This window comes from Lutjanus erythropterus, chromosome 17, assembly GCF_056507025.1.
Source record: "Lutjanus erythropterus isolate fLutEry1 chromosome 17, fLutEry1.hap2, whole genome shotgun sequence".
In the NCBI taxonomy this organism is placed as follows: Eukaryota; Metazoa; Chordata; class Actinopteri; order Lutjaniformes; family Lutjanidae; genus Lutjanus; species Lutjanus erythropterus.
Window position 1 is genome coordinate 35,520,445 of NC_139333.1, and position 25,150 is coordinate 35,545,594.

The window sequence follows — 25,150 nt, forward strand, 5'->3', positions numbered from 1 at the left end:
GGCTGAACCAGTAAAATTTAAGTATAATCTATCGATTATTCTGCCGATTAATAGAGTAATCAGATAAGAAATATTGTGTGTTCTGCGTTTTTTTCTTTTACATTACTTTTGCTTTATTTAAGAACAATGGTAATATACAAAAGAAAAGATAAGACAGGTCTATTAAATGAACATCTACAAATTGCTAAAGTAAAAATACTCAGCAAAGTAACTTTACTTTTAATGTAGATTTACTTTTACTGTTTTCACTTTACTTTTTACTTTTTTTCCAAGTACAAAGAAACCACAAACAGAAGAGTGAACTAACTCTTTTAACTGAAACAGTCACCAGAATATTTTGTTCACATGTTAAAATCACAACATTTTTCTTCTGGAGCAGGACAGACGCTCCCAGACCCCCAGAGGACAGGGGACAAAGGACAGAGGACAGGGGACTGGTTTACCAACATGTCATCTTTTTCTCCTCTTATGAGTTTGCACGTCTGTATTTAGTAATAAAAAAAAATCTCTCTCTCTGTCAAACTACAGACAGCAGACTGTCTGTAAACAGCACAATGTTAAACTCTGCAGTGTTTCACACAAAGACTTTATTTGTGTGGACACCCAGGTTTGGTTTTTCACCAATTTTGTCATTTTTATTTTTTTAATCAGTCCGAGAGAACAACGGTATCAGTGATTGATTAGTGATCAGTCTGCCCTCCTCTCCTCCCTCACCTGTTCACTCTGCTGTGAGAAGGTCTGAAAGTTCCTCACAGAGAAACACAGACTCTCCTGTTTTACGTTTAGGCCTCCTTATACAGTTGTTTAATTTTATAAGAGCATCTGGTTGGTGTCGATGTCATTAACCATCATGTTAGTTTCTGTTGTAATAAACTCGTCATTAACAACAGTCTCCTCCACACGCAGCTTCTCTGCAGTTGGTCTGTGCATTTCCTGATCAGCTAAACCAGCGCCGGAAAGACTAGAAAAGTTGCGCCAGTTAAAATAGAAGCGTCCCGTAAAAAAATAAAATCTATTAATAATTTATTTGTTATAGGTCCGGGTCCATATAGGACGGCGTGTGGGTCCGGACTCGGAACGCGGTCCGCCATTTGGGGACCCCTGATTTAAACAAAAGACACCCAGGATTTACCATAAGCTTTAGAGACCAGCAGCTGTAAGACCTCTCCAGTGGGGGACAGGCCTTGTTGGGTGACCTAGATGAAACTGAGAAGGAGGTTATTTTTTTTGTTTTGTTTTGCTGTCTTGTCTGTGATGACACCTTTTACTAAAAGGTCCTCCATGTTGATTTTGTTTGGCTTAATGAGTATGAAAAACCTGACTCATGCTTTAGGAAGGGAATTTTTTTGTAGCAGACTTAATTGGTCAAGCTTGGAACAGAAGGCTGAATAGTTTGGTTAAAATAAACTGTAATTTTTAATTGAAAATAGTAATGAAATGTTTGAACACTGCAGCTGCATATGGTGTCTTATAAACCTATGAGGGCTGGGCGCCTTGTGTGCGTGACACAAATCAAAATAATCCAATAATATTACAAAGAATTGAAAGGAGCTTTTCTATATAGTGAACAGGGGTGGATCTACAGAGGTGGCATGGAGTGGTGGTTGCCACATCTACAAGATACCTAGCCATCCCAACTGCAGCCACAGTTTTGAGCAGTTCTACTTCAAAATATGCATCGATATATAAGAAAAGTTGGGTTGCATGGAAATTTCCAAGACTTAAACTCTGAAGTCCAGGTGCAAGAGAATGCAGCAAGAGATTGTACTCAAACTATGGTACGTGTACTACTGGTAGTACATGAGCTCCTAGTGGTACGTAGAAGAATATCAGAAATATTTTCTTAAAATGAAATAATCTTTTTTCAGAAATATACAATACTATCAAAATACTGCAAAATTTAGAATGAAGATATGCAAAATATGAGATAACTGATTTATAAGTTAGAATAGGTTTTTCTGTATTTTTGTTTCAGTATCAACTTGTTATGTAGTCTCAACCACGCATGAAGCGTGTGCATATGCCATCTGTTATTACTGGTTAAGAGCTAAACAGTGATGGCAAGATATTAAAAGGTGGAAACATGAAGAGACTGATTATAAATGCTTCAAAAACACTGCAACCGTGCCTCCAAATGACTATTATGACTATTATGATGAGAAGTGCATATCAGGAGGAGAATATTTCAAGCTGCTATGTTGAAAATAAAGTGGACAACAGCACTCGTGGCTATTCTTGTCCATATCATCTGGTACTACCAAACAGCACAAAACAGTAAAGTGGAGCCTGGAGAGCTCAAAACTTTTCTAAGGTGGTATATGATATAAAAAGTTTATGAACCAGTGCTTTAACACATATAATTTAATGATCTGTCCTGGCCATATTTTAGGTGATGGGCTTATGTTGAGTGAAAAAAGACAGGTATTTGGTAAATGTTTGAACATTTAAACCTATATATTTGTATGATTGCCACCTTTAGATTTGTCATACTCACATGCCACATATGTGATTTTTTTTTCCATTTAAATCTGCATACATACATTTTGCCATCCCTTAAAGTCTCCATGCCACCTTCTTGACACCACATGAATATTTCTCTGGGTCCACCACTGATAATGAGCAACATAAATCTGCAACATTCAAACAATTATCCCTGCTCACTGTTGCATGTTTGTTTCATCACGTTCAAAGGTTTTCACTTTAGTTTTTTATGACCTTATGTCATCAAGCTTGAACCTGAAATCAGGCCACTTCTGTAATATAACTATCACATGACGAATTGATCATATGACAAACAGAAGATTCTCATAAAAACTGGTTTTACAGAAACGACCTCTTCGGATTGGCTGTGAGTTATAATCGAGGCAGCAGCTTTCTCTCTGATTGGTCAGTAAACCAGCGCTTCCTGGTTCTCTGCAAATGGAGATATAAAGTTGTTTTTAAACGTGTGCTTCGGTAGGAAACTGGGGCTTCACTGACTGGGATCAAAATGTGTGTGAGGAGCGGCTGCAGCCCGGTGCTGCTGGTCGTCTTGTGTCTGTGTGCGAGCGCCTGCTGTAAGTTTCCCTCGCTGGACCACATTAAACCTGCAGCCAGCGACAAGGCTCAGGGCAGAGCGGTGCTGGAGCTGCTCAAGCGGCTGCTGGGGAACAGATCCACGGAGTTCATAGTGTCAGTCAACAGGAGCTTGTCCAACGACAGCCTGGATGTGTGTGAGCTCAGGTCCACGAAGAACAATAAGGTAGTGGCCACAGGCAGCAGCGGGGTGGCCCTGGCCTCTGGTATCTACAACTATCTCAAATACTTCTGCAACTGCCATGTTTCCTGGTCCGGAGACCAGCTCGACCTGCCCCGTCCTCTACCGAGGCTCAGCGGCGTCCTGCGCATCAACACCCGGCACAGGTCAGTGTGTGTACCGTCCTGCCAGAGTGGCCAACACAACTAGAATCAGCAGCTTTTTAATTCGGCATATATCCAGTACACCGAACAGAGCTGAATTAATTAAATTTCAATAAAAATGTCATTTTTTCACACAGTGTCACCTCCAATTTGTTCCAGTCAGGAGTAGTCGGGAGTGATTTTTCTTTAGTTAGCTAATTACAACTCATTAATAGACATTTCTGCCAAACAAATAAGACTGTGCAGTGTTGAAGTGTAGTTAACTACATGTTGTTCAGTTACTATTTTATCTGCAGTGTACAGCAGATAGGTGGTAGTCCATACATTTCAGTGTCTTAACTACCTCCGGTCACGCAGTTTACATAGTTAGCTAACTTGCTATTTTTGACATGACATAGTGGGATAAACACAGGTTACATTAATGATAGTCATTAAGATTCTGTTCAGGTCAAATAGAGTCAGGGTGCTGCTACTGTGCATGCTGGCTCAGTAGAAATGTTCCGTTACACTAAATGGAACAGGACATTAAAGAGGTAAAAAAAAAAAAGAAAATTGAAAATCCAGTCATTATCTACTCACCTTCATGCCAGTTAAAGGTCTGTTTTAGTTTTTTAGTCTTAGTTTTAAAAAGGAAATGCCATAGTGTTCGTCTGGTGCAATCCAAGTCGCCTAAAGCCCCAACATGCCAAGTTGATTTGAAAGACACCACCATGTTTTTAGCCTGAACCTTCCCTGTAGCTCCTTGTCTTGGAGACAGGTTTATGTGCACATGCACACCGTCTGAACTAGGCACGTGTGATGTGACGGTGTGCGCACACAAGTGAATGGCATGTTGGGGCTTTCAGAGACTTGGTGGGGGCACAGCAGAACCAGAACAAGTAATCCAATTACTAGTTAAACTACATTTTGCAGGAGTTGGGTGTAGGGCTGAACGATTTTGAAAAAATATCTAATTGTGATCATTACTGATACTGAAACTGTGATATGATTTGTGATATTAGAGAGAGTGATATGTTTTACATCATTATTCTCATTTTCATTGAACAACATGTTAAAGGTCTGATGTTGGACTTTGGGAAACACTGATCAACATTTTCTGATATTTTATGGATCAAACAACTGATTGATTAATCATACAATAGATTGACAGTTTAATTGATAATAAAAATAATCATTAGTTGTAGCCCTGCAAAGATGTTCTCTTAAGTCTGTAGAATTTGATGTGTAGGCCAGCACATCTCAGCAGCACCACAATAATTTTACAAACAAAAACTGTTTTTTACCAAATATTGCACCTCCTGCGATTTGAAAATTGCGGTAGACCTTAAAATTAAAATTTTGATTAATTGTTCAGCCCTAGTTGGGTGTCATTTTAACTACTTTTAAATCTCAGTAGCCTTTTCAGTAGTCAACTACTTTGGGCCATACTGTTTAGGTAGGTAATTACAAGCTGCCTATTCATAGTACTAATATTCTTATGATTTTTTTTCCAAACAAGGACACAATGCCACTGTAGGAATTTATTGTCAGAATATGGCAGAAATTGAATTTAATATTCATCAAGTATAAAGTGTATAATCACCTGAAAATAAGAATTGTTGTGTATTTGTTACGTTTTAATGAGCCTGTTTATTGAGAGTCTTTAATAACTCCCAATTAGGGTTCTGCAAAAACTCATCTACTGAAGCCATGTCAACAATAAATACTAATGCTAGTACACTGAACTTCTCAAACCAGATACACTTGCCAAACCAAAATCCAAGTCTAGCATGCTAAACAACAACAGTTGTCAGTCTGTGTGTCTGCGTTGTTGTTGGTGGTGCCTGAGCTGGAATGAGAATGAGAATTTCTGTGAAGGTGTCCCGTTGGCAGGGCGGGGGCATCTGTTGGGAGGGCGGGGCGCCCTGCCAAATACACTATAGGGGAAACACTGGTGTATTTTTTTTATTAGGATTGTAAAGTAAGTGCACTTAACTGTAGCCCACTGTAGCTACGAAAATGTAATAATAAGAAAGTTTATTTGTATAGCACAGTACAAAATCCATTACACATGAAACACATCACTAAAATTCACAGTAATGTATGAATAACCAGGCAGACATAAAGTTTAAAAGAGGAATAAAACTGAAAAACAGTAACCTGACACGCATGATGGTTTGTTACAGAGAACCATCTGGGAAGTTTTCCTTAGAAACTGTTTGGAAAAGGTCAAGCACTTTCAAAAAACACTTGGCAGGTGATTGAATGAACTTTCTGTCTATCAGGTGTGACACAGGCTAACTTCAGCCATTCAGATCAAACTCTTGCCAAAGCCAGTCAGGAGAAGAGTGAAAACATTTTTTCCTTGGAGAAAAGCCTTCAGTTTTGTTCTCTGCTCTTCTTTCAGTGAAGAAATACTCTCCAGTTCTGATGTAACTGATGCTATCACAGTATCTACACTAACCTCTTCAGGAGCCACTTTGTTCACGACGAGCCGCTTCCATGGACGCTTCTTGTTGTCGTTACACCTAAAACCAGGCCTGTAACAAACAAAATAGTTTGAAACCTGCCAAGTTGGATTCTCACATGATTGCGATCAAAGCAGCTGGAATCATGAGATCCAGCTGCCTAACAAGCTGATAAAAACAATGGGTGAATTAAAACTTCAAATAAAGTAATGCAAGACTTGGTACAATGTCAACGACAAAGTACATTATAACCCAATAGATAAGAATTAAAATAAACCTAAAAATGAAAAGAAAAACAATATTGAGGTTCTGGAATTTTTTCATCAAATACATTCATACATTCATTCATATACATATCACATAAATGTTCAGTTATGTGCACCTCTAATTGTGTTTCATTAATGAACGTACATTCTGCTTACCAAGTGAGAGGAAGGCTGGTAAGGACATGAATGATTCTCATGAACTAGTATTAACCAAGAACAAGAACAAGACATTAATACTATACATGACCAACACTAGACTGTTGATCAGCTGCCTAAGTAACACATTCTTAAATGGTGTTTGAATGTGGATTTGGTATGCCAGTCACTTTGTAGGTCAAGGTTTGTTATAGATGAAATAAAAAAAAAACAGATCATAGATTAATACCTCACTCATGATTTAGTGATTTAACAATACATTAATAGGGCTTATTTAATCAAAATATTATCAAAATCACAATATGGCCAAGTGCAACGGGTAAAATTTGTCACAACATACAATTAAAATAAAACATCTGGTAGAAATCCTCAGACTCACAAAACATATTCTCCAGATGTGAGGGAACATGCTTGTTGGGTACAGACCCATTAAAAAACACCAGCATTGGTTTGCGATCCAGTCATTTCAATTTTGATGAAATGAAATGCAAAATCACCATTCCCACTAAAATTGTGACTCATACTGTAATATCTGTCAAAATAAGTGCAATATGATTTTTTATTTTTTTTATTTTTATTTATTTATTTGCATAGCCTTTGGGATGGTACTTTTTTACAGTTCCATAGGTACTGGAGATGCAGTTCTTCTGGATATAGTCTGACTCACAACATGCATACTGCAGGTATAAGTCCTGCCATTGGTCACTTCTTTCAAGTGGCATCGCGGAGTCTGCTATCTATGTTTTCAAAGTCCAAGGGAAACAAGAACAACCTCCTAGTTGCAACCTACATGACACAAACGGCAAATAGCACCTGGGACGCTAATGGTACGAATATAAACAAGCTAAGAGCTGTTACCTTTTCTTTTGCATAGATGTAGCACTTTTAAAGCCAGAGTTCGCCTCAAGATATGAAAATGTTCCACCACAACAAGTTCCTCCTTGACATTATTTTACAGCTGCACCATCACTGCATCCTGAGCTTAGCACTGCCCAAGATGTTTATGATTGGTTGAAAGAAATGCAAAAAAGACACGGAATTTTTCCCCTATAGCAGGACGTGTATGCATGGAGCCAGACCTTTCTGCAGTGCTGTGCACTGTTGAGAGAGGTCTGGCTATATAAGACTACTCTGGACATGACAGGGACAGCATAAACACTTAAAAGTGCTGTAGTCTATGTTAAATGCCAGAAGAAGGAGAAGAAGGCCTACCAGCATTGAACAACAACTACATGTGTAAGATAGCAACATGTGAAGCTGCAACAACAGCTCCATGTTCATGCATCCAAAAGATAAAGTAGTGATGTGCCACTCAACCTAGTTAACTCAATGGGCAGGCATGTTCGGATCTACTTTCTAGAAAATACCATGGGTTGGACAGGCAGCGAAGTGACAAAGCAGCAGTCTGAGTAAGTATTAATTAATGACTTCCAGAAAGACTGCATGCAGTAGTCCCTCTACATTCCTCTCTAGCAACACACACAGTGACGCATCCAGTGCGCTCTGTCAGCTCAGCTGATTGCTGCTCGAAGCACAACAGAATAGGTTAAATCTTGAAACTGTGGACTCTCTTGGTTCTTTTTGTACACAGTGCAGTCAAACACCAGGCTAAAACTACAGTATAGACCTACAGATGTGTACTACTATTGTTAAAATTAACAGTTAAAATATGAAGGGAAAAAGAGGGAGAGAAGGAGAGAGAAAAAGCGACAGACAGAAATCACTTTTGCATTACTTTCAAGATGTAGCAACATGCTCTCCTGACAGTGATTTGTGGCTCAGTAAATCTCCCCCTCAGTGAAGCTCAGAAGAGTTTCTATTTCAGGGGGCAAAGAAAAGCAAGCAAAGCTGGTATTGTGGCATCCCTAGCTACTACAAGGAGTTTTAACTAGTACTAACACAGTCTCAGTTTCTTGTTGATATCTCTATTTGACCGACATAAGTTACTGAGACCATCCACGAGAAGATCTGCTATTTCTGTATAGTTATGAGGCCTGGGTGATATAGCTGAAAAACCACGATAGTGAAGTTTCATATTGGTCAGTATTGATAATTAGTGATCATGTTGGTTGTGACTGACAACATGTTGTGTACTCTAAAAGGTGGAAGAAGCTAAGGTGATAAATTGAGCAAAAATCACAATATTTCTGACCAAATACACTGATATTGTGACAATATTGTACCATAATATTTTCCAAAATATTATGGCGCCAGTGTTTTTCCCAGGCAGAGTCATAGTGAGCTGTAGATTAGCCAGTTTAAAAGAAGAAAGAGGAGGTTTTTGTAAGATAATTAAAAATTTTGATGTTATGTTTTGTAAGGCTGCATGATACTTGCTCAGATTTGAATCACAATTTTTCTCAGTAAGAATTAAGATTTTCTCACATGATTCATATTTTTTCAACATTTTTTTAAGTCTCATCAGTCAAAATGTGAATGCAGTGTGACATGAATGCATAGCATAATTAGAACTTGAGATCTGTGACCGGACCCAGTGGGACCCAACGGGTGCAGGTCAGGTCAAGCCTTATTTCTCACATATTCCACAGGCTCACATCAGGTTTGGGCTGTACTATATTTTATTTATCCATTTTTTTTTCATTTTTCTGGCCAGCTTAGTCATTGCCAATTCCAGTTCCCTATATTGTGTCACTGAAAATTCCTAATGTTTGGTACATAGAGAAAAGCCTGTCAAGAAAAATGTCGGCATGTAATTGGGTTTAGGCTGAAATATGCTAATGAGGTTTGGGTAGGATTCATTCGGACATTGGGCCTCAATGGGCTCAACTTTTCAGGCACGATTAAAGTGCTAAGTGTAACAGGAACAAGCAAATTGTTGTCATTTAGAAGAGATTGTATAGATGCATTAATTGAGTTCATGACTTTTTTGTGAATAATCATCCAACCCTCTTATTTTGTTGTTACTATGATGGAAACACTACTGCTTTTGTCCACAGAGGCCTCCAAAATCAACATAATATGAAAGCTCCTTTTAGTGGCTTTAAAGAACAAAACATTTATGTCACAATATTAAAAATGATCTCCATATTTAGACAAAGGTAGATAAAGACTGTGTGTGTGTGTGTGTGTGTGTGTGTGTGTGTGTGTGTGTGTGTGTGTGTGTGTGCGTGCATGTGTGCTCTGTAGAATTCAGTGATGGAATAATTTTACTGACATCAGCAAAACGCCGTCTTTGAAAATATTGTTTTCTCACCAAATCCACTCCACACCGCTCTGCATGGCCTGTGTGCCAGCTCCTCAGTGGCAGCCGCAGAGCTGCACCACATAGAGCAGCCATTCCTGCTGACTGACCTGTTATCATGGGAGTCATAGAGGTTCTGAGATAATTAATGGATTTTATCAGCAGCAAAGAACATCTAAAAAGTTTGCATGCTGGCCAGTACATTAAACACAATTATATATTGTCATGGAATCACTATCAGTGTGTAGAGAAAACGGGTGTATTTCTATGTGTTTGGATTCTGTGATGGCAGTGTTTGGGGGGCATGTAACCCTGCCCCCCTCCCCTGCAACACAGCACAGCAAAATGCATGGGTGCCTGACAAATGGAGCGTTGTCACACATTATTTTTCATTGTTTACTGTGAGCTCTATGGACACTTGTAGCGAGGCCGGGCCCTTTAAAGAACCCTTCCTTTCAATTATCTGTTGTGCATTATAACCGCATCAGCTCACCCCAGTTATGTCATGTGCACAGTAGCTAGATTGAAGCAGCCATGGCAAGAGTGGCACAGTTTAGTTTTCCCATGACTATAAGTTAGTGGTGAAGCAGCTCTTATCCAGAAGCTTCAGTCATTTAGCTGCTGCAGGTAACTGAGGCTCAGATCAATGTACAGTAATCCACTGATTTTGGTTCAGTCTCAAGCAATAAATACACTTAAAAATAAGGTATGCATGTATTTTTATATTTTAAAAAGAAGTTCATGTAACCTGTAGTTTATAACAGTAAGCTGAATATCTTTGGATTGTAGGCAAAACAAGACATTTGAGGATGTCAAGCTGGGAAACACTGTTCAACATTTTTTTATTTTATAGAACAAACAACTGATCCATTAAACAAGAAAATAATCAACAGATTAATCGACATTGAAAATAACCATCAGTTGCAGCACTAAAAACTGGACACTGACGTTATCCTGAGAGTGCATGTTGTTAATTAGCTGATATACTACAGATGACATACAGAGATCAGACCTGTGATGCCTGTGGGAAAGTACCATGATCCTGTACTTTAATTATAAACTTACATCATTCAATTATTTTATTGTATTTATGTTGCTATTCTTTTGTATTCTGTTTACTTTATTTTACTCATCTGTTATTTAGTGTTTTGTCCTTCATTGCTTTTTATAATTTTATTTGGTTTAATTTTAGCTTTTATCTAACTTTGTTTTATCATTATTGTAGCTAGTTCTGTCTGTTTTTTAAATTATCTGTCATACATATTGAGCTTGATTGATTATTGATTGATCACACACCTGAGCTGAGACCAGCCTCCTGTGTTATCAGATGTTGTAGTTTGGTATTTATTCCATCACAGACTCTCAGTTCATGTAGATGGAGTGAGTCCTTCAGCATAAAGATGAATGAATGATAGTTATTCAAGTCAAGTGTTTGTTCCACTCATATATTGTGCCATACTTATAAAGACTGAAGCTGCTGTATTAGTGTGTATTAGGAAACATAAATCTTGAAATAGTTTAGAAATTATGAGCTCAAGGAATATTTTTTGACCAAGAACACCTCCAAATAGCAGCAAAGTTGTTTTTTCTAATATCAGTACCAGAGATTCTGAGGCTCTGTGACTCAGATCTTGCGATCATACATGAGAGGCGCAGCAGGAGGAGAACACCTTTTTGCTCTCAGATGGTGTATGAACTTTACATCTGCTTGAATTATTTCATTTCATTTCTCATTGTTTTCATCTGCTTCATTATTGTCAGGGGTTGGATTTTAGATTTTTTTTTTTTTTTGCATCCCTTTGTTACACAATGTCCTTTGTTATTATTTTATCGCTTTTCTAATAAGATGTTTGTGTTTGTATGTAGATTCCGGTATTACCAGAACGTCTGCACTGTCAGCTACTCCTCTGTGTGGTGGGACTGGCCAAGATGGGAGAGAGAGATCGACTGGATGGCGCTCAATGGAATCAATCTGCCACTGGCTTTTACTGGCCAAGAAGCCCTGTGGCAGGAGGTACGAGTGAACCTGTTTGGCTGAAAGTGATGCTTCCTTACAGTACCTACATGAAACCACAGGAACACAGTTAAAAACAACTACTATCAATGTATGTTCCATTATTGGCTCCTGGATTTAAATATATATATTTCCTGGAACAGATGGTACAACAAATGGTTCTGTGCTTCTAAAGAGATGGTGTTTGACAGAAAACTGCAGCATATCAAATGAGAAAGGAGTAGATTTAGTTTTGTAGTCTGTTTAACAAGATCCATTCATTATATTCAGAGCAATAAGAGGAAGAAGATGAAATGGAAGGGGAAGAGATTCCAAGTGAAGGCAGGACACAGAGTCATTAAGATAAGAACAGGAAGAGAAACCTCTAACTTCTCTAATTTGACTTTTGCAATGACTCTGATGTCTTTGGAGCAGACATTTGATACATACTTTGATTTGTGCGGCAGCGTGTGAGCATTAACTTGTTGTGTACCTTCAGGTTTACAGAGCTCTTGGGTTAAACCAGTCTGAGATTGAGGAGTTCTTCTCTGGCCCGGCGTTTCTTGCCTGGAACCGTATGGGGAACATGTTCAAGTTTGGTGGGCCTCTGCCGCAGTCCTGGCATGTGAACCAGCTCGTTCTCCAAGTACTGAAAACCTCCATCCTTGTCAATACAGTTTAAAACCACTATGTGAAGAATCAAGACATTTCTGACTTTGGCACCACAGATTGACAATGAAAGGGCTGAGAGCAGCACGTCGACTGCACCAATCAGTGTTTCAATACACAGAAACTATTCTACATACAGTGACTTTAGTTTGAACAGTTAAAAAGATAGTGTGGATTATTTGAAGTTTGGTTGTGTGAGGTACTTATCCGTAGTCAGTGTGTAACCTACAGTAGATGGCGGTCAACACATTCTTAGTTTGGAGAAGCAGCAGGAGTGCCGGTGTAGGAAGATGGGCAATGTCCTGCTATGGACAGGTTCAGCAGCAAAATGTATTTTAGACACCTAAAAAAATCTGTTTATGTGTACCTATCTATGTACGTACCCTATCTTTAGAATATTTTCACCACTTTACTTTGCTGTCAGACAGACTTTTGTGATGGGAAACTGCTGTTATATAAGCCACATATCACTCTCTGCAAACCAACCAAACTCCATTGGTGAAATCAATAATTTTACGTCACAGAACAATGGAGTTGCTGGTCTGCCGCTGCCTTTATCTGTTAGTGTTTGTGCTGTCCCATCAGAACAGTCTGTCTGACAGCAAGGTCAAGCAGTGAAAATATTGCTTAGCTTACTACACCACTACTCCCACTGGGTTTCCAAACTCGGGCGTATCAACCTCCACCTACTGTAGGCCATACACTGACTACGGATAAGTACGTCATACATACGTCATAGACTGAGAATGAATGGTCTGAAAGCAACATGCAGAATTGTAGCCTGGGTTGTTCAATAAGCATAAACTTTACTCCTCACAATCATTCAAAAATACCATAATTACTTCACTATTCTACATATAGTGGCTTCAGAGTATAAAAATAATTTACGCTTTGACTGTTTGACTGTTTTTACAGGACCCAAAGTTCTTAAGGGTTAATTCCAGTTTGTCACAACCTGGGTCTTATTTTTGTAGGTTTTAATGTAGTTCCTATTGTTTATTATAACATTGTACAAAAGTAATATCTGAGATCTCAAATTAACAACATGGCATCACTAGAATGACAATCAACCCCCAGGTTGGCCTGATTATGTAAACCACTTTATTTGGATATAAAATGTTCTTCTTCTTCATCACTGCACAGAAAAAGATGAAATCATGGTTATGTGTGAAATGTAGTTGATGAATTTACTTCACCAGCTACTTTGAAATGAATCCTCTCACATAACATTTTCTCTCCTTTTGCAGTTTAAAATCCTAGAGCGAATGAGATCTTTTGGCATGATCCCAGTGCTGCCGGCCTTCTCTGGGAACATTCCCAAGGGAATCCTCAGGTGACTCCTGCTTATTTACATTTCAAACATTTCAGAGTTAAACTCTCAGTTCCTACAGGTGCTGGAAATCCTTGCAAATGCTTGAATTTGGTGTTTACCTCCATGACTCACATAATAAATTGCTCTTTGACGGAGTAGTTTCACACAAAATGAAGACGACTCGCCACTCTGAGTCTCTGTGTCAGAGTTAGGTGAAATCTTAAAATTTTCCAAACGACCATCATCAGCCCATCACTCTGCGACTGGCAATATCTTCTTACCTCCTCCTGTCCTCTCTAAAGTCTCAGCTGGGAGATGTGCACAGGCAAACGTTTTCTATGCGAATAAACTCATCAAGTGTCAAGAAATTAAATATTCTCACACCTAGTTTCCTTTTTAAACAGAGAAATACAACTGCACACCTTCTGAATTCAAATTTCTCTCTTTTACAGATCTAAGATGACCTTAACTTGCTTGTTAACTCCTTGTAAAAACGCACTTCATTCAAATTCGACAGAAAAGCTTTGTTAGTCTGTCCTCTCTTCCAACAATCACCAACTCTGGTTTGGTCAAAATAAATCCTTAATTCACCGCGTGAAAACAATGCAAACAGTCTGACTCTGCAGGCTTACTCAGCTCAGAGCACTCTGCTCTTGCCGAGTGGGTGCGTATTGGGCTGCTGGATGAGAGCGTGGTGCAGAGTGACTGTCACTCTGCAGACTACTACATTAACAAAATAAAGTGACAAATAGCAAATAGCAATAGCCATGGCAAATGGCAATGGATTCAGCCCATCATCGATAGGTGATAATCTTCCAATCACCCAACCATACTGTGTGTATACCTGACCCATGGGGTGTATACCTGACCCATGGGGTGTATACCTGACCCATGGGGAATCCAAACGAACCATCAACTACATTCTACTACTACTGCTCTGTATAGATGGATTAAACAGAGCTTCTGTGTGAAGAACTGGCATTTATTATTCTTAGTGATCAAGTTTCCTCAGATTTCTTGAGAAATCAGTTCAGCCCTACTAGTCAGTCACTGCACCTGAAATTACGTAGCTAATAATGTTTACAGTAACTTAGTTCCTTCCCACAGCTGTAATTGTAGCAAACGTTAGACCAATAATACCTTGCCAACTAGTGGCTAACTTTTACTACGCTTTACAGATTTTGGACATGTAAACTACAGACTGCTTTATTTACACTGTTTGTTGTTTGTTGCATCATATGAAATACCTGTGCGATATATATAACATTGTATAACATTTGTAGGTGTAGCCTACTACATTATTTTAGTGTTTTAGGTTAGACTGCTGCTTACATTCTGGTGTAGAACATCATTAGGTAACGTAAAGGTAAAGTGGTAACAATTTTATTGAAATTGAAGTTATTTGTCTAGTCACTGTTTCATATTGGTTGTACAGGCTGCCAACTCTACTTACAGACACATTTTGGAACATGAAACTATGCGGTGTTTTCCTTTAATTTGTCACCCTTCTTTAGAATGCTCTCACAAAACATTATTTTGTTTATTTATTGCTGTTGTAAGGTGCTGTAAAAGCTTGAAAAGGCACCTTGAAAATACTTGAATTTGACTTTGAAAAGGTTATGAACCCTGTCTACTGCTCTGTTCACAAGTCAGCATCAGAGCTTGACCACCATGGGACTTATTAGATGGATAGTGATATTTCAAATAGGAATGACCCCGATCTGAGTCCTTTAATATTTGGTAGCTATCTGTTAAGTCCAAACTGATGCTTGCACCTATCTATGCTGTGTTTCTAAACATGTTACCTAACATTTACAGTGAAAATGGCTTGTATGGATCAAAAAACTTGGGACAGAATCATTCACGTACAAATGCTGTTGAAAAAATGTTGAAAAAAAGTTAAATGTATGTCTGGGGACAGTAGTGCTACTGTCTTTGAATAACTCGTGTGTTTTGTATTTCAGGTTGTATCCACAGGCCAATGTAACCAGGCTGGGGCCTTGGGCTCATTTCAACTGCAGCTTCTCATGCTCCTACATCTTAGACCCTCGGGACCCACTTTTCCTCCAGATTGGCTCCCTTTATCTGTCCCAGGTGGTGAAGCAGTTTGGTACAGATCACATCTACAACACAGACACCTTCAATGAGATGACTCCACCTTCCTCTGACCCCACCTACCTGTCTGCAGTCAGTCGCTCTGTCTTTGCCTCAATGACTGCAGGTGAGTGTCCGCCTGACTAACATCCTGTTCACATTGCAAGTGTCTGTCTGAATTCTGATATTTTGGGTAACCAGTTCAGTAATTGCCCTAGTTTGATGACCCAAAGATGACCTGTTGTCCACAGACTGCTCCCCTCAAGCTTCCGCCTGATTTTCAGCCATGTTCAAAAACTGTCCCCTTCTTGTTCCTCATCCAAATCTCATTTTTTATCCCCAGTTGATCCCCAGGCAATTTGGCTGATGCAGGGCTGGCTCTTCTTCAGTGATGCAGCGTTCTGGAAGCCAGCCCAGATTCAGGCCCTACTACACGGAGTACCCCTTGGTAGAATGATCGTGCTGGACCTGTTTGCAGAGACCGAGCCAATTTTCTCCTACACCGAGTCGTTCTATGGACAGCCATTTATCTGGTGCATGCTGCAAAACTTTGGAGGCAACAGTGGATTCTTTGGCACAGTGGAGAGCATCAACTCAGGGCCCTTCAAGGCCTTACATTTCCCCAACTCCACCATGGTGGGCTTGGGCATGACACCTGAGGGCATTGAGCAGAATCCTGTGATGTTCGAGTTGATGAGTGAGCTGGCTTGGCGCAAGGAGCCGGTCAACTTGTCCAAGTGGGCGTCACTGTATGCAGCACGCCGCTATGGCAGCACACAAGACAACCTGACAGCTGCATGGAGGCTCCTGTTCGCCAGCGTCTACAACTGCACCGTACCGCATTACCGGAACCACAACCACAGCCCACTGGTGCGCCGGCCTTCCTTTCACATGAATCCTGACCTTTGGTATGAGCCAGCTGACTTGTACAAAGCCTGGAAGCTCATTATTGAGGCGGCTCCTTCTCTCATGTCCAAGGAGACCTTCCGGGCCGATCTTGTAGATGTGACTCGGCAGGTCCTACAAGTCCTGACTACATCTTTCTACCAGGATATCACTGATGCTTTCCAAAAGCAGAAGCTGCCAGAGCTGCTGACTGCAGGCGGAGTTCTGGTCTATGACCTCTTGCCTGAGCTCAATCGTTTGCTGAGTAGTGACCGCAACTTCCTGTTGGGGACGTGGCTGGAGCGGGCCCGGTCCATAGCCCTAGATGAGAAGGAGGCACAGCTCTATGACATGAATGCGAGAAACCAGCTCACTCTGTGGGGTCCCACTGGTGAGATCCTCGACTACGCCAACAAAGAGTGGGGAGGCCTCATGGAGGACTACTATGCCCAGCGGTGGGGCCTGTTTGTTCACACCCTGGTCGAGTGTCTGGATAGCGGACGACCTTACAAGCAGGACACCTTCAATCAGGCAGTGTCTCAAATAGAGAAGGGATTCATTTACAACGGCCGGAAATATCCGACCATACCTCAGGGAGACACATATGAGATAGCCCACAGGATCTTCCTCAAATACTACCCACAGGCTCTGAAGAGACTAAAGTGAGCAGAGACAGTTTGGAAAAAACTTGTCAAATTGCAGCAAGAAGAATGTCTTCATCCACCTCCAGTTTTCCATGGCGATCCCAAAACTTTGTGATGCAGAAAATCCAGCAGCCTGAAATTACAGGAACAACCCGTTTTGCACATGTAGTAAATCAGTAATTGATATTTGTTCATGTTTTAGAGTTAGGAAAAACTTGTTTTCACCTTATATTGATCGAATATCCAATCATGCCTTATTAAACAGAAGAGGGAGAAAAAATGAAGACATGTTAATGACTTACAGCAGACTGTGAAGGTGTTGAGTTTGTGTAGAATTTCATGTGTCCATCTCTTGGTACTATTTTTAACTGATATCAAAGAAGTAGTTCACCATTTTTGGAAACACTATAGACTTTATAAAACATGGATGTCTCTGTGACGTCCCACGGGTTTCTGAGGAGCTATTGTGAGTGTGGTGGCAGCGGCCTTCACCATCTTGCTTGTGCCTGTGTCCATGGAGGAGCTATTGTTGGGTGTTGTTCAAAAATGTTTGATACCAGTGCTGGTGCCGAGACCTTGACTTCAATACGGGTTCATGAACAATACATTTCAGCAAAAGGAAAATTACATTACACATTACGGTACAATTACTCACAAAAGAAACCAAAACAGTGCCTGACTCTGGGAGTGTTTTTCCTGCATGAATCTACAACGTATAAAGGTAGATAGCCAATCACCTGATAGCCAATCATCTGCATTATTATATCTTGGTACAAACATGCCCTGCTTGTAAGACGTGTTCCACACAGCCATCTGTTGTGTCCGCATGGAAAAGTCAGCAATCACAACAAATGAATTGGGGGTATGTGGATGTCCACACAGAGTACATGGACCCTAGCGGGCCCTGATGCATTCATGGACATGGAAAGTACAAATACCATCTTAACTCCTGGATAATCCTACAGTTAGCAAAAAAGGTGGAACTGAGGCAGCTACCAAGTTGCTAGCCATCTGTGACGGCTCCCACCTGTCACTCAAAGCATGCACGCCCTTAATTATGCATAACTTTAAGCTGTAATATAATTTAAACAAGTGAGTTGTGTAAAAATTCCTCCCCTGTACAGTTGTCATGAATGGGGAAAATAGCTGTAGAGACCAAAACTGTTTTTCATGCCAGGCTGTAAACATGTTATTTCTACTGTAAAGTTGGACATTTTAATATGGGGCTCTGTGGAGATTTACTTATTTTTGGGGCAATCCTCGAGTGGCCATTCCAGGAACTGCAGTTTTTGGCACTTCTTCATTTGCTTTATTTTTAGTGCCTGTGTGTTTAGTACAGACCTGGAATCGGCATGTAGCAGCTTAGCGTAAAGACTGGAAACTGAGGGAAACAGCTAGCCTGACCCTAGTGATACCAGACAACCAGAGATCTCGATGCCTACCGATCATCTAAGGATTTCTCAATGTAAGGTAGTTGCTTGAACCCTGCTGAGAACAAGTGCTAACAAACCTATGCGTTACCGGAAACTACGCTCTCCCCCATTCTCAGGAGTAAGCACACAATTTCTACACAACTTCTTCTCAAGATTTCTGTAATGCCAGTGTGTTTTTTAAACTCTCTTAAGTCTCATTACCACTGCAGGAACTGTCCCAGGGAATAGGAACCTTTGGAGGTCCTCAGTGCATTTTCCACCACAGGGACCAGGGTCTTGCAGGTCTTAAGATCATGGTGGAAACACAGACAGCAGTGGGCTGGAGGAACCTTTTAGTTCCTTTAAAAGTTCTTGGGACTGAAAGTTCCAGCTACTTTGGGTGGAAACATGGTAATTTCATCCTAGGTTTATCAGTAAACGTTGAAAGGTTGTCCCCAGTCTCTACTGCGCAGTCTGTGTTCAGATACTGACTTTATATGTTTTATATTTTGGGAAATGCATACATTATTTTACATAGTTTTATTTTACATACTTTAATCAGTCCTTTGCAACTGCTATGTTTCTACAGCAGTCCAGAACAGACAAACGACCTGTAGAGTTTCACACTACCACCACGTTCTCCTCCACGGTTGAAACAGGAGGGAGAGACGAGGTGTTTGCAGTCTGCTAGTTCACCACTAGATGCCACTAAAGCCTACATACTGGTCCTCTAACATTAAGACATGAAACTAATATCTGATGACTGAACATCTTGGTCTCATAAAGATGGGAAATGAGCTAATTTCCCAACATGTTGAACTATTCCTTTAAATCACAGGGACAACACTCATTCGGCCATTAATGAGACACTACCATACCTCAGTGTAAAGTTCATACGAGTATTGTGTCTTGATCTGAGCAGAAGTATCATCACATCTCATAGGCTAGCAGCTTAGTTACCAAACAATCTGGATGGCTTTGATCTTAATTTACAATTTCATGCTTATGAATTTTCTGAACAGAGGGATTTGTTTAATGCTGAGTTATTGTTGGGACAAATTGGCTCATGGTGCACCTTAGTGGATCATGTAATGTTGCTTTCTTCCTAGATGGTATGTCCTTTTAAAAGATCTATTTTTATATGAAAATTCATAGAGACATTCCACATTTTTTAATGAGTCACATTGGTTTTCTTTTAGATGACCGAAGTGTAGATGAGATTTTTGTGGTTTTACTACCAGACACTCTGGGAGAATACTGATTATTATGAGTGTTGTAGCAGTCACTAAAAGACATACAGTGCACACTTTGATTTGATTGATTTGTCTTGTTATAAATATTATTTTTGTATTTTGATGAATTCAACTCAGGCATGTCATTAAAGTCTTCAGGCTGTGTGACTAATACAGTGATTTCATTCTCCATCTCTGTGTTGTGTGTGTCTGTGTTTGCTCAGTGTACATGTCCATCCATCCTCTGATCCTTGCAGGGCAGGGATGGAGAGTATCCCAGCATGCTTTGGGTAAGAGGGAAGGGACAACCTGACAGGTACTCTGTCACACTGACAGGCAATCGTTCACACTCTCCATTCAGAGTTTCCAGTAGGATCGCAAATTATAAGCACTTTCCTTAATTGATCGTTGGTAACATTAACAAACAATTAATTGTTATTTTTAAAAGATTGACAAACAACACCAAATGCATTTTCCTCCTCAATCAAAGCTTTATTTCCACAGCAACATGGTGCATGTTCTCTGACAGCATTACATACACTATGAAACATATAGATGTAAAGGCCTACATATTAAACACGTTTGAGTGTCAGCCAACATGAAAAGCACTCATCAAAATAATCTGTTACATTTCAGATCTTTCCTTTATAGTAGATCAATTAAATGCTTTATAAATCTAATTCCTAATGGTCAATTCATCAATCATTGATTCACCTTCATGTGTTTGGACTGTGGGAGGAAACTGGAGCAGGTGTAAAACCAGGTCAAACTTGTAATTAATAATTATCATGTTTCTTCCAGACATCTTTGTAAATCATTATTAGTGATCCATAAAAATGAATAGAGCATACAGCTGGATGTTTTTATCAAGTACAGTTGTGTGAGTAATGAGATCATTTACTTTACATTAAAAGTTGTAATACCACACTGGAGAAATACTCTCACAAGGAAAAAACCTTAAAAAAGTAAAAGTACAAAAATGTTACTATAGCAAAATGAACTTAAATTATCAAAAGCAAGAGAACTCAATAGAAGAATGAAGCATCTGATGGCTGAACAACAGGTTTTCTTTAGTCCAGGATGTCTTGACTAATATTATAGTATATTGACTGGTCCAGTCTTTTCATGAAATAATTCTCTGAATGTATTCTTTGAACACAGCCAGTGAAAGAAAAAAACCTTTGAGATAAAAAAAAAAAGTTGAAATTATGAGATAAGAACTGTCTATTTAACACATTTCGGCTCATAATTCTGACTTTTTAATCTCATAATTAAGACTTACCGTGGAGATGTTTTTTCTTTGACTGTCAGAAATGGGCTTCCATCATCAAACAGCAACATGTATCAACTGTAGGTCTTCATCAGGGTCTGTGGGTGGTGCTCTTCTACATGACCCACAGAGGGCGCTACAACAATAGCATGGACCACATATTCATACATGACAATAAAATGTGAATCTACAGTAAGGCATTCACATGCTATATTATACACACAGTATACTCACACTTTAGTGTATCCATACTGCAGTATGTGAACTAAAAACTATGGAAGAAATTCTGCAAATATAAGATTTATATCTGCTGTACAGCTTTTACAAAACATTTAAAATGTGTCTGTTGTTGTTTCCTGGTAAGAGGAAATAAAAACAATGAGATGGATTGTTAGTTCAGCCTAAATGCATTTAATCCACATTTCTAAAATATTTAATTGTATGTGCTCTCATTAACATGTCATGTAATAAAACTGTGAATTATTAATAGGATTATACATTTAAAATAAAGATGATATTCAACCTGCACATTATCATGACCTCTAGTGAAAAAATGCTTCAGTGGGTAGAAATTCTTTGTATTTAAATCAACAAAACAAGACATTTCAGGATGTCATCTTAGACTTTGATCATCATTTTCTGACATTTCATGGACCAAACAACTACTCGATTAACTGAAGAAATAATCAACTGATGAACTGACAATGAAAATAATCACCAGTTGCAGCCCTACAAACATTATATTAGGCTAAACAATTTCACCATATTTTAAATTGAGGTGAAAGGAAGTAATGGAAAGGAATCAAGTTACATTACTTTAATATTGTCATACTTGGATTACAATACTGATTACATTTTTCAACAGGTAATAATTATAATAATAATAATAATAAATAACCCTCCCAACCCTGATAGTTAATACTGATACATCAGTGTCAGAGCAGCATTCTACAGTTGTGGCTGCAGGTGGAGCTGGTTGTATCCACTGTAGACAGTGAGATAGTCCTGCTACACCAGAGGTTTGCAGCATGTGCAATCAAAAAAGACATTCTTGGCCAAAAACAGAAAAAAGTGGAGCCACAACTATTAAATTTTCTCTCTTCCCTGACTGGAGAGAGGAGCTAAAGGAAAACGGCACCGAGCCATAGATGTGAGCAATGACACATTTTAGACGACAAACTAAGAATGAATTTATACTGTTAAAATATAGTTGCAACAATGCAACATTTCAGATTTTCATTTCCTTTGGATAAACTTGAATCTTTGAGTTGTAGAAACTAAAAGAAAAATGTATTTCAGAAACTGTTCACAGTGAGCTGTGAGCCTGATTTGTCAGCATTTGGGGGTGAAAATAAATGGTTTTAATTGAAAATATAATAATTTTAACCACCAGTCACTTTCACTTGAATAAATTAACTCAGTGATTTTTTAAAATACAACTTTCTTGGGTTTCTAAAAGTCAAAGATTTAAGTTTATCCAAAGAATAAAAGTTAATTATCTCAATAAAAGATCGGTAGTTGGTAAAACATTTTCAAAAGTTAAGAATCTGAGCTGGGCTCAGAACTCTCAAATCTATTGCAGCATGTTGCCTTGAAAGTTTCATTTTCTCAACGTTTTGGTTTTTACAGTGTAGTGATACAACAATGACAAATGAAACTTGTGTTAAAAAAAATATATATATTATTCATTTCCATATACTTTTTTGCAAAAGCCACAGGGAGCCACTGGAGAGCTGCTAAAGAGCTGCATGCAGCTCTGGAGCCACAGGTTGCAGACCCCTGTGCTACACAAAACTGTTGTCATTTTTCAGATTTTCTCTAATGTTTGCTGCATTTTGTGAGATATTAGATACATTTTATACATGTACGTAGATACTCCAGTCACATATCATGAGATGATGATTTTGTTAAACACTGTCACAGCTCTCTGCCTTCATCAGATGGCTGAATGTTGCACATCAATAAGCAGAACTGTTCTGTGGCAGTTACAGACTTTTTGATTTTTGCACCCATGTGATGATGAACCTCATTTTGTCTGGTATTTCATTTGTTGGATTAGTCAAAAGAGGCCATATTATCTGTTTTATTTATTTATTTATTTAATATTGTTTGTCAATTATTTTTTCAGGAAATGTGATGTGTGTGATTGTCAAAATAGTCAACAACTAATCAATTACGTGACGACTCGTTGCAGCTCCAGCCTCTAGTCTGTCTGGTTTTCAGTAGGGCTGCAACAAATGATTATTATCATTGTTGATTAATCACTCAGTTATTTTCCTGATAAATCAATTAGCTGTTTGGTCTGTAAAAACATCAAAAAATGATGAAAAACATCAATCAGTGTTTTCCAAAGCCTAATGTGCATGAGTTTACTGTCAGAGAGGAGAAAAGAAACCAGAAAATATTCACATTTAAGAAGCTGAAATCAAAGAATTTGAACATTTTCTTCTTAAAAAAATGACTCAAAATGATTAATTGAATATCAAAATAGTTGGGGATTAGTTTATTAATCAATTAATAATCAATGCACTGATGTATCTCTAGTGAAATGTGAAATATAAAGCACTCTTAGCAGAAAGTGGTTTGCTTACATTTTAAAACATAATACAAAACAGAAGAATCTAAAACACAAGAGGAGTTTGATTAATATTTTTATTGCTGAAAAAATAATAAGTATCAGGTTTGTAGTTGTAGAGGGACGTCCTCTCCTTATGTACACTCATGATATTTTCTGTTCTGCTTCAGGCTCATTTAGAAGACAACATGTTCAATCCAGTAAATCAAACACTCTGCAAAATCCACCAGAACAAGAGTGACCAGGTCCAGTTCCTCACTCCAGCTCTGTGTGTTGGACGTCTGTCTGTCTGTCTGTCTGCAGATGACTCACAGAAGTCCAGCACTGGTGGAGCAGCTGAACTGGACCTGACTCACTGTGAATCTTTCAACAGGTTTGTTTTCATGTTTCACAGAGAGAGCACTCGACAGTCAGCCGCTCACTGTATATTTACATCAACGTTCATCAGGCATCACATGAAGACACTTAAGTGGATCAAAAGTTGTCACCCAGAAGAAAACGTGTTGGAGGACATTAGCCAATCAGAAGCTCAGATGTTCACATTGAGATGATTCTTCCAACAGCCCAAGTGACACAGGTGAGCTGTGGTCCTAACTGAAAGCAAAGGATTCTGATTGGCTGAGAAGACACTTGTCCTCGCCCTTCACTTTTTTCTTCATAGGTCCATTATGGAAGCACACTGCTGCTTTGGCATGTTTTATCCCATTTACTCAGATTACTGCCATCCCAGCAGGTTTTGGACTCATGTCCAGCCTGACAGGCAGCAGTCACTCTGCAGCTGCTGCACCACTTACAGTCACTGCTCCTTTGTGTATCTACAGATAAAATCCTCCTATCGATGTTATAAAAACATGATTTGAATTTGGATGTTTCATCATGTACAAATGTGTCTTTTTTTGATAAAGTATTCTTGGACATAAAATATAAAGAGCTCCTGTTTAACCCTGTAACACTGCACCTCAAGAATGTCCCTGGCAAAAACTAAATGTGAATAAATATTTACTGATCTTCACAAAATTTCAGGTGTCTGTAAGATTTTTTTAAAAGGTATGGAAGAAGATTAGGGCCACATATGAAAAACTTACTTCAGCTCCGAGAATAAGGTCTGAATTTTCAGAATTCTAAATTTCAACTCATAATTCTGACTTTATTTTCAAAATTTTGACTTAATTCTTATAATTCCAATTATGTTCTCTTTGTTTTGACTTTAATGTGAGATTAAACTCAGAACTCTGAGAACAAAGTTGGACTGAATTCTCAGAATTCTGACTGTAAACACAGAACTTATTTTTTCAAGTGAGGCACTAATCCTCTTCAGTAGATACTAATCTAACATGTACATGTAAAAATGATAAAAAATAAGGAAACCTAAATGATTCTCAGCAACAAAGTTCCATAAGTTTTAAGATCATTATAAGACTATTTAACTTGATGTCTTTAGGCTTCTCTTTCAGTTTGTCTAATTTCTGTTTACGTCTCTCCAAATTACAGTAACTTAAAGTTTTGTCAGCGACTTTGAATTTTCATTTTGGTTAATTTAATTCAAATTCAAATACTGCAGAGGGTATTTGAAGACAAATACAAAGCAGGACCG

At 38.8% G+C, this 25,150-nt stretch overlaps 1 protein-coding gene across 1 annotated transcript; it reads left to right on the plus strand.

Annotated features, from left to right (window-relative positions):
- Positions 1-2,920: 2,920 nt before the first annotated feature.
- On the plus strand, positions 2,921-17,336 carry naglu (N-acetylglucosaminidase, alpha). Its single transcript, XM_084741377.1, has 6 exons — positions 2,921-3,402; positions 11,337-11,484; positions 11,963-12,109; positions 13,380-13,465; positions 15,409-15,665; positions 15,882-17,336. Exons 1-6 carry the CDS (start codon positions 2,990-2,992, stop codon positions 17,087-17,089), a joined length of 2,259 nt encoding a protein of 752 aa, XP_084597503.1. The 5' UTR covers positions 2,921-2,989; the 3' UTR covers positions 17,090-17,336.
- The last annotated feature ends 7,814 nt before the right edge of the window (positions 17,337-25,150 follow it).